Genomic DNA, 10,412 nt, shown 5'->3' on the forward strand with positions numbered 1-10,412 from the left:
GCAGGGCTGATATCTCCTCAGGAGGATATCTAACCAGCATTTTTAGAAACAATTTGCATGGTGAGTCTTATGTGGCACCAAGTGTTGGCACTTTAAAGCACTGAGTACTTCAGCTTTTGCCAGAGCTGACTCACAGGTCAGTCGCTTCTGTCAAACAAAGCGGCAAGTAACTTTAATCACTCTGGCACTCTGGCTGTCATTTGGATATGGAAAGCTGGCCTGGCTTGGAAATCAAGTGCTACACACAGCGAGACTGCACAGCCCACAAGCGTTATCTGGGCAAAGAAAGGTCTCTGTTCATGGACAAACTGCATGATCTAGACAGGAAGCCTGGCCCAGCGCGTAGCTAGGCTGTGTGTCTAAAGAGAAACCTTGCCCAGCCTGTCCAACAACCATGCTGTCTAAAGAGAGAGCTGGCTCAAGGGCAAAACCAGCTATGAAGAGGGGAGGCAGATCATGATGATACACTAGCCAGGATGGAGACTTTTCCCCCTTTCTGGCTAAAATACAGCTTCTCTGGAGACACAGCCCCCTGATTCAGCCTGCGGCCCATTGCGTGTAAACCACACTGAAATTAAGATTGTTGCATGAACTGGCCAGCCCCTGGAGGGAGTAAACTGCCTCAGTCTACTGTGAGATATTACTGTCTGTTTACTGTTTTTACGATGTAAATAAGAACGAGTTGAAAAGGAGAACTAGTGGCTAGCAATACTTTCTTGACCTTGTTATGCAAGGATCCTGAGAGCCTCTAGACATATTGCACCACACCAGAGAGAACCCTTCTCCTTTCTCTGAGACCTAGCTAAGGAAGAGAGGGAGCCTGGAGATTTACTTCAGATAACACTGATACACAGATAACAACTTCAGAGGAAGCTGAAAGAGTTAAAGACCTTATCCCTCACCCTACAGGTTCACCCCATGCTACCCATCCAAGAAAGAGGGGACCAAAACAAGCCCCGTTTGATCAGTCTATATGCCTGTGTGCACTGCCCACTGCAGAGAGTACTCAGCCTAGTAAGTCCTGTGCTCTGCAGCAGAGAGCCAGTGCTATTTGCTTCCATAAATCCTGTTGAGTGCCAAATTCCCACCAGATTCATCAGCCCAAATCCTGCAGGCAGGCTGGGGTTGGGCAGCAGCACCCCTTGGCGGTTGCAGACCAGGACGGCTGTGGATGTGACGCAAGGCTGGAGGGGCAGGGGGAGGCGAGAAAAACTTGGCGGACTTTATTTGGACAGATTGTTTTCTCTTGGCCCCTGAGATCCCACCGTACGGTCCCAGTGGTGGCAAGGGGAGTGCAGGGTGATCTTCCACGCTCTCTGTGAGGCTCACTTTGACCATCCAGCCGCAGGGGCTGTGCGGCTCCAGTAATGCGCACACTTCCTGGCGAAGGAGGGGATGGCCAGGTTCAGCAAATGCATACATCTAAACTGCACAACGCAAAAGCTTTCCCCGTTTCTTTTTCTTTCCCCTTTCTTTTTCTGGAACAAACTAAAAGAAAAAAAAAAAAAGAATCGCCAGCTCTGTTTCCCATGTTCCCTTTATCTTTCTTTTCTATCCTATTTTTCTGCCCTGTGGCACATGTTGTTACTTCCACATACTCTCCATGACATCCCTTCTTTCCTGTGCTGACCCCACCAACCACCTCCTGTCTCCTCCCTGTCACACTCTTCTGATCCCCAGTAAAATCATTCACATGCTTATCCCCCCCACCTCCACCACTTGACATTTTGACTGCAGCAAGTAAATACTGACACCCCCCCCACCCCCCCTCACAGGTTATCAGAGGGCAGGGCTGCTTGCAAACGGAGAGAAACAAGCAGTTTCTGTGTATGCATGCACATGCTGGTGGGGGGAGAAAAGAGGAAGCTACAATGTCACAGTTCTAGCCAGAAAAATCTCTAAAGAAAAGAGTTTGTTGCAGTTTGTCTTCCTCATCCCTTCCTCTTCCCCAAGCTGCTTCCTCTAGACTATTTTCATCCCTTTCTTCCAGTCTTTTCACTCCTGTAGAACAACTGCTGCCTTTTCCCTTCAACACGTTCCACTCCTGCCCCTCATCTAAATATACTGTATGATCCTACATACATAAAGACAACCTTTCATGCAGTCTTTTCTCCCGCACCTCACTCCTTTTCTTGACACTTTTCTCCTTAGCACTCTGCTCTGGAATATCACTTGTCCTGTATCACAAACAAGGCTGCTTCTATTGCCCTAGTTGCTGGAGCAGTTGCTACTCACAAGCTCAGCTACCTACCCGAGCTGAGCGGCTGTACATCAGGGGTTCAGAAAAGCCTTTTTTTTAAAAAGGGGTTTTTTTGAGCTTTGTGTTTTAGTTATAACAAAACACAGGTTTCTCCTGAGCATCGCCAGGAGAGGGCAGCAGAGGAAGTCTCCATGAGTGTGCCCGGCAGGGAAAGCCAGGCTCTCTGCCCACACTCTGCAGGCAAGGGAAAGTTGTTTTGTTCTGCTTGTATACAACAGGACAGTACATAAATGGTAGGGAATGGATGTGTGGTGTGTTTTCCATCCTGAAGTAGCCCAGCAAAACGATTCATCCAGCCTGCTATAAGCTATGGGTGCTGTGGGGCACCTGGGGTCAAATGGTAGTCATACACAGTTAATTTGGGTCTCTCTGTGCTACGTTGCTGTATACGTAGCATAGACATACTTGGAGAGATTGAAGTGGAAAAATGGAAATCTCCCATCTTTTAGGAAAGGTTCAATCAAGTCTCAGTATGACCCCAGTTAAAAAAGATTCTTTATACAAATCTTTTTAAAGTGACTGAGCACAAGATGATGGATAAAATGAAGTCTACTTCAGTATTTATTTCTGTAAGCAATGCATTGAAGGCCAGGAGGTTGTTGAACTAGCCAAACCAGGACTTGTAGAGGAGATGGCTTTGACATACATCCTAAGGTTTGTGAGCAGTAAGACTTGAGCTATGCCTAGTGACAAATGATCCCATGACCTTTACAGGCCAAAACAGTTTCAGATAGACCCTGGTTTGATGACAAGGTTTTCCGCAAGGGAGGTGGGACACAAACACTTGTTGTGACACAGAGCCCACCTTTGAGATTGATTTAGCTGTAGCCAGGGATACAGATAACCACTGTAGCAGGGCCAACAGTGCCACAGCCACCTGTGGCTCTGACTGACTTCCCCGGCCAGGCCAACCAGGGGCGACGCCTGGAGTTGGCTACTGGGCACCGTGCCGACCCCATGACCCACGCCGGCTCCCTCAGACCTCACAAAGCGGATCGGCTCCGAGCGAGCGGGTGCCAGAGGGTGGGCAGAGCCATTCTGCGGGGCTGGTTTTGCTTCAGCTGCCCGTGGGCCGCCTCGCACCACCCGCACACGCGGCGCCAGCAGCCCCAGCCGCCAGGGGTGTCCATCCCCCTTCGAGCTCGCCGAGCGCCCTCAGCGCCCGCCGTAGTGTAACGGCCGGCCAGTCGGCCTGCGCGCGCCCCTACCCTCGCCTCACCGGCGGAGGCCAGCCATTCCCGCCGGCCGGCCGGCAAGCGCGATTGGCAGAGGGTTCTGAAGAGGCCTTTCATTGGCTGCTGGACTACCGGTGACTCCGCCCCGTTTCCCTCCCCTCCCGGCGGCGAGGCGGAGCTGACAGATGTTTACAATCGACGGAGGGGGTGGGGATTGTCCCCGCCTCCCGGCCGCTCTCATTGGCTGAAGGGAGCGGACAGGCAATTTCTCACTCGCAAAGACGTCCCCGGCGTGCCCTCATTGGCGAGGGTGGGCGGGTAGTGTTGTTCCGATTGGCGGAGAGCGGCGGGGCCCGCCCCTCCCCGCGCGGGGCAGGGAGGGCTGTCGGGGCGTCTGGTGGCCGTTGTTGTCGCTCCGGTTGTCGGTGTGGTGAGGGATGGCCGGGTTGTCCTTCCGCTGCGCGGCGGTGCTGATGTCGCCGCCGCTGCTGTTGCTGCTGGTGGTGGCGGTGGCCGGCGGGGCCATACCGCCGCCGGAGGAGGCGGCGCGCATGGCGCGCTTCGTGCTGCACAACTGCGACTGGGGGGCGCTGGCCACGCTCTCCGCGCAGGAGGGGCTGCGCGGGCGCCCCTTCGCCAACATCTTCTCCCTCAGCGACGGGCCGCCCGGGCCCCTCGGCGGCAGCGGCGTCCCCTACCTTTACCTGACCGACATGGAGATCTCCGTGCAGGACCTGGAGGTGAGAGGGAGTTTCTTTGGTCGGAGTCAGGGTTTACAGCGGTCAGGGTGCTCTGAAGGCAACGTCCGTGGTGCCAGCTGCCCGTTCCCTGGATGTCATTTCATGTGGTGAGCCCCGGGGACGAGGTAGCGTCCCTTGAACACCCGGACGTGAAGCGGTGCGGTCTGTGCCGAGGCTCCGTAGACCTCCCGAGAAGTTCCTGCTGGTCACCTGCTGATGATCCCGAAGATCCTTCTGGTCTGAAAAACTGGGAAGTGGCGCTCTGGTAGATGAAGTGGCTGAAGCTTGCGGAAGCACAGAGTAACGAAATGAGGGCCCACGGAATATTGTAGCTGCGAGAGCGGCACAAAAAAAAAATATCAAAAGGATTGGAAATTGGTAGTGTGGGTCTTGAACAAAGAGGGCTCCTACGCAGGCTGCCAAAGGAATAGTAATTAAATCTCTGGAGTGTACCGTAAAGGCAAGCGCAGAAAGGAAGGCACAGGCTGCCATGCTGAGGCTCTGAGTGTCTGGAACTGGCCTGGTCTTAGCTCTTTTGCTTCGCTGTGGTCAAGAGAGAGTTAGCTAAAAAGTTAGGGAAATAACAATCATATGCTTTATCAAAGAACCTTTTTGATCCTAGTAGCTAGTATGGTATTAGTAAAACAAATAAACACGAAACAAGTAATACAACTTTTTCAGACTTTGTTTTACCGTAAACCTTTTTTGTTTGTTCCCTGTCAGGTTTTAGTTTGTTACATTAATATAGCTTAGTTATGCATCTAAGTGCTGTGGAAAGCCTCATTTATCTTGACTAGTGTCTCATTCTCCAGCCTACCTATGTCCTTGTGTTTTGAGGATAACATAAAAATTACAGTATAAACTGGTAATGAACTTTTTCCTTCAGAAGGCTCCCCAAGAGATCCTTATTCTGCTGTTACAGGGCAGAAGCATTTGACTGGGAGTCACGTGCAAGGGGAGAGGTCTGGTAGGGGATAGTGCTGAATAATCACGAGTCAGCTCTTTTTGTAGTTAAGCAACTTCCTACCAGTGCTGTGAGTCAGGTAGTGGGTCCCGTTTCCTCAGTTCAGTGGTACTGCATTGCGTAGGGCTTAAGTGACTAAGGGGAGTTTCTTTTTGAGATGAACTCTTTTAATGACATTTCCCAAAGCACATAAACTTTCTTTCCTGGGAGAAAATGCACTTTAGCATGTGATGTTCTGCAGTAGGCAATCCTGCTTTACACCAATACTTTTCAAGCTGTGTTCACCAAATTAGTTTTAGAAAAAAAAAGGGATACAGATTCTTTAATACTTCAAGTTAGGTGTCTTACTTAAATACTCAGAATTTTTTAACCCTGACTTCTAAAATTCGCTTTAAACTTCAGAAGAGCTGACTGGTTTAGGGGCAGCCAGGAGGCTTGTTTTGGGGGGGGTGGGGGGTGAGAGAGGGAGGGCATTTATTTTAACTAATTTCCTCAACAGTTGTGAAACCTAGTTGGTTACCCTTCAGTAACCCTTTGTCCCTCCACCAGAATTAACCTAATGAAATTCACTGTCCTTTTCTTCTGTACTGTCCTGTATGTATGTAAACTGGAATATATCATAATTGAATGTGAAATAGCTAGACTGTATAATGAATTCAGAATTTTAAGGAGTGCTGTTTTGTGAGGTTTGCATTTTACGCTATCAAACTTCAGCACACTTCTAAACTGGGCTTTCTTTCTGATTTAGGGCTCATCAAAGTAGGCTTTCAGATATAGTTAGGAAAAGACGATGACAGCTTTTTTATTTTTACCAGTAATACTGAGCTGAATAAAGTACCGAAAGCTGAAAATATGGTGGCTATGACATTTTTCTCATGAAAGTATGTAAACCTCTTATCTTATTACTTGCATTTCAGATCAATTCAAATGCCTCCTTAACTGTGTCTTTGGCACAGACTCCGTACTGCAAGAAGCACAGATATGATCCCCAGAACCCCCTCTGTGCCCACATAATCTTCTGTGGGAGTGTTGTAAAGGTAAGCAGCTGAAAGTTGACACTGGACAAGATTGCATGCATCAAATAATATTGTTTGGTGGATGGAGAAGAGAAAGGTTAGAATTTCTGTGCAAAAGTATATGAAGAGCTGTTATGTGCCGTGATACCAGGAGGCTAGCTCATCGTTTGTGTGAGGAAAATGAAGTTACCACTTGATATTTGCAGGAGCTATGTTGGAAGTCTTTAGCAAGCAACCTGGGAGGACACTGGTGTAATGAAGGAAATCTCCCTCATTTCTCCAGACCTGTTTTGAAACTAGTATACGACGATTCTCCTGTCAATGAAGTGTGAAGGTTTTTTCCATCTCTTGCTCAGTTAAATTCTTTCATCCATGCGGTGTGACACATGCACTTCTGAAACTTTGCTGAAGTAAATGTTAACCTGAGCAATAAAGTTACAGGTATTAGAGACAGAAAAAGTACATTGTATTATCTGGTGGTGTTGCTGCCGGGGCAGCATTCTTTCATGCATCAGTATTTTAGTGTCCCATAGAAGGAATTTAGAACTGCACGTGTTAATCATTGAAGATCTTAATCCCATTATTGAGGATAATGATTGAGGATGAGGACTAATCATCATTACTCTGTCTTATATGATAGTCTAAATTCTTATTTGGTGTTTTCACACCTCAGATATTTGCACAATTGCTGTCATGGGTTTCTCATCAATAATGGAATTGTTTATTTCAATTAGTTCATCTTGTACCATACCCAGAGCTCTAACTTGTTTATTTAACCCTTTAAACATTTGCACGTTGTGTATTAAGTGCTGTCACACATTTCAGCTTCCCTTCTCTTGTAGATTCTGTTACATCATTCTATTCGCATATGTGTGTATTTTCATGTGTCAACACAGTTGGATCTGTTTGTGTCTGTTTGAGTGAGCAGGTACAGAGGAGGTAAAATTATACCTACACATTGTTATAATTCAGCAAGAATCCATGCTTCACTGTTTCGTGATTTGTTGAAAGATTTATTCTTATGTTGATGAAGTACTTTCTTGCTCATGCTTACTATAAAAGCACCTTTTTGATTTAATATTAAAAGCAACTGCCTTGGAGTTTTTGTCTGTCTTGTATACAGTTGTATGCCACGCTGAAGAGTGGGCTCTGCCACACTAATGAGTCCTTTGTGACAAGACATGGCTAAACTGAAAAGAGCACATATGCAGTCAGTGGTTTCTTAGCTAAAATTTGTCTTCACATGACTGTATCTTACTGTAATGTTTTGCTGGTTATTGTTTAGGTGAATGATTCAGAAGCGGGCTTAGCAAAAAAAGCATTATTCAGTCGCCACCCTGAAATGGAAGGTTGGCCTAAGGATCATAATTGGTTCTTTGCCAAATTCAACATCACCAATATTTGGGTCCTGGACTACTTCGGTGGATTGAAAATTGTGACACCAGAAGAATATTACAGTGTCAAGCCTTAGTAAGTACTTAAGTTTTGCATGCTTAACTCTCATTATATATTTGGAAACCGTAAACCTTCTTACAGAGACAGTGTATATTAACTGTCTCTGTTTTTTCTACACATTTATGTCTTTTCTCTAAGTAGTCTACTGGATGCAGTGTCTGAAATCATAAGATGTGTTTGAATAGGGGATCCACCTAGTAGCCAATATCAAGTGTCGTATGTATGGAACTATCTGTGGTTAAGTGCACTTGCCCCTCGGCTTAAATACAGTTTCTTGGGAGGAAGAACTCCTATAGAGGACAGTGACCATGCCCACTCTGAGTTAATTGCAAGACAGATGATATTTTGGTCTAATAGTTAAAAGCAGTGAGACTATTCAGCATTTATGAAGCTGCATTCATGAGATTGCAGCAATATTGTTTAATATTTTCAAAACAAAATTGCTTTTGAATCTATCATTACGATACTGAGGTATTGAGAAATTGTGTTCTATAGTCTATGTAAAACAAAGTCTTCAAAACTTTCACATAGATTTTAGTGCAGTCAACACCTACGCATTCAGTTTCACTCTTATTCTTACTCCTTGTAGGTGGAAGAAGATCCTTGGTGATGCTGATATTCAAATGAATTACTTTGGCTCTTTTATGAAAGACTGTTTTTTTTCATCTACGTATTGTGGAGCTGAATTAATGCAAAAAATCAAACACCTTGCGTTGTTAATGAGCCTGTATAACCCTTCTGAAGCAAATGTAAATTCTCACTAACTAGCACAGCTTGAATCATGTCACACTTAAAAACGTTTGTGCATAAGCCATAACTAAATCTTATTCATTGGACATGATTCTGGAAAGATGTCTGTCTTTCTGACAGTCTGCATGTAGAAAGGCTGTGTTTACTGGAAAATAAAGGATTAGTCCAGTTCTAAACCTTTCAATGCCTTAGTTAAATAATATCTTTGTGAGCTCTCTCCAATTTTGTTTTACTTTTAATTACAGTTTAGTTTAGATCTTTAGGGCGAAGTGCTACAGGATGGCTCAGCTGACTGTGGGATGGAAAGTTTTGCTCGTATTGCAATGGCAAATTATATGCTGAGTTCCCAAATTCTGTTAAGAATTTTCTTTGCACATAGTACACTCACTCGTGTGAGCATTTTTTCTCTTTTGCTACCTATATTGAATGTGCTATAGAATACGATTATGTTTATGCGAACTGTACATGTACCTCTTTATAAGTTCTTGGTGACTTTTCAGCTGGAAGTGGTTATATGCCCCGACTCTTTAAAAGAAGCAGGGTGGTAATACCTAAACTCTCTGACTTTATGATAAGAAGAGTAGTGGTGTATAAATTTAATTAGAATGTTGTAAAGGGTAAATGTTTTCTGATCAGGATTCTGAAATCTTCATCCTTGTTAGTCTGATCAAATGGCAATGCAACAGCTTTTATTACCCTCAACAGTAGAACTGAGCAGACTTGGTTTTGGAAGCCTTACACAGCACTTCTGGGTTAGTAACCCAGAAGGGAGAAAGAAGCAGTACAGTATGACACAGATAATTCATGGCTTGTAGAGAATCAAAATTAATGAAAGGTGTGCATAATTAATTCTTTGTTAAAATAAGCCACATACAACCACAGAAAAATAAACACCTCTTTACATCCTCTCTCATCTCCCATGTCCTAAGTTCACAAATATGGAAAAGGGATTATGAGTAATTAAGTTGATTTTACAATGAGCAAATATTATCTAGTTGACAGAGTAGAGAATGTGAGAATTTACACTCCTTAGAGGAAGATCCATACATAGAACAGTGGAATTCATCATATCGAATTATCTCTACATCTTAGGATAATTATTATATCACTACTTTTCTCAAATACTGGAGTGATTTGTGAAAGTATTTTTGACATTTTCCTTCTCTGCAAGGGGAAGAAAGGTACTTGTTACTGTATCAAACACATTCTGTTCTACTACTTGAAAATTAATTTAGGATCAAAAAAACTTAAAATATGGAAAAATTTATGTTGAACAGGTAACACAGACATTAAATATGAAATTGGAAAATATTTTTATATAAGGCATAACAACTGTGGAAACTCAGATGATCCTCTGGTATGGACTTGATCCTTTCCATGGGGACACCTGAATGCGTTACGTGTCATTCCATAACTTCTGATGTGTGAGACTGCTGCTGCGCTTTTGATAAAATTAAAATATTTTTTGACAAGTGGTTTCAGGTGTTATTTATTGCACATTGAAGAATATTTCTCTCATGCACTCTCTTATACAAGTGCCCTCTCTTCAGAGTTCTTGTTTTATTGTTGCTCTGGAGTCTTTCACACTTGCTAGAATAAATGGTGAAACACCCTTATTACACCTGGCTTTCCCTCCTTGGATGAAATAAACATCTTTGTGTTTCACTTTCTTTTCTGCATCTAATACTGCGAAAGAGAACATAAAATAACAACAGTGGAGTTTGTGAAAATTAATACAAGAAGCCCTATTTGATTATTTCTTTCGGCTAGGCTTCTGGATTTCTAAATGACTATATCATCAGCAGGCAGGTGTTCAGCCATCTCCAGGAAAGCAGGGCTCCAGCACATGTAACAGTTGCTTGGGAAGACAAACACCATCACTCCCAGCATCCCCACTTCCTTCTGCTTCCCCCAGCTTTATATGCTGAGCATGACGCCATATGGTGTGGGATATCCCTTTGGTCAGTTGGGGTCAGCTGTCCCGGCTGTGCCCCCTCCCAGCTTCTTGTGCAGCCCCAGCCTGCTCCCTGGTGGGGTGGGGTGGGGTGAGAG

At 44.8% G+C, this 10,412-nt stretch overlaps 1 protein-coding gene across 2 annotated transcripts; it reads left to right on the forward strand.

The window, feature by feature from the left end:
* Nucleotides 1-3,778: 3,778 nt before the first annotated feature.
* On the forward strand, nucleotides 3,779-9,832 carry CREG1 (cellular repressor of E1A stimulated genes 1). 2 transcript variants are annotated; one of them, XM_064469000.1, is made up of 4 exons: nucleotides 3,780-4,175; nucleotides 6,057-6,176; nucleotides 7,441-7,625; nucleotides 8,200-9,832. In XM_064469000.1, coding segments are annotated over exons 1-4 (609 nt in total). In that variant the 5' UTR covers nucleotides 3,780-3,872; the 3' UTR covers nucleotides 8,201-9,832. The 2 variants fall into 2 exon arrangements, with proteins under 2 accessions (XP_064325080.1, XP_064325070.1); XM_064469010.1 differs by lacking the exon at nucleotides 8,200-9,832 and having other exon boundaries at nucleotides 3,779-4,175; nucleotides 7,441-7,626.
* Nucleotides 9,833-10,412: the final 580 nt, after the last annotated feature.

This window comes from Phalacrocorax carbo, chromosome 1, assembly GCF_963921805.1.
Source record: "Phalacrocorax carbo chromosome 1, bPhaCar2.1, whole genome shotgun sequence".
Lineage (NCBI taxonomy): Eukaryota > Metazoa > Chordata > Aves > Suliformes > Phalacrocoracidae > Phalacrocorax > Phalacrocorax carbo.

What these genes read in the sequence shown, in the direction of transcription:
- CREG1 (XM_064469010.1), top strand. Translation starts at nt 3,873, where the DNA reads ATGGCCGGGTTGTCCTTCCGCTGCGCGGCGGTGCTGATGTCGCCGCCG. An exon ending in TCTCCGTGCAGGACCTGGAG is followed by an intron (nt 4,176 to 6,056) that starts GTGAGAGGGAGT and finishes CTTGCATTTCAG; the next exon opens with ATCAATTCAAATGCCTCCTT. An exon ending in TCTGTGGGAGTGTTGTAAAG is followed by an intron (nt 6,177 to 7,440) that starts GTAAGCAGCTGA and finishes GTTATTGTTTAG; the next exon opens with GTGAATGATTCAGAAGCGGG.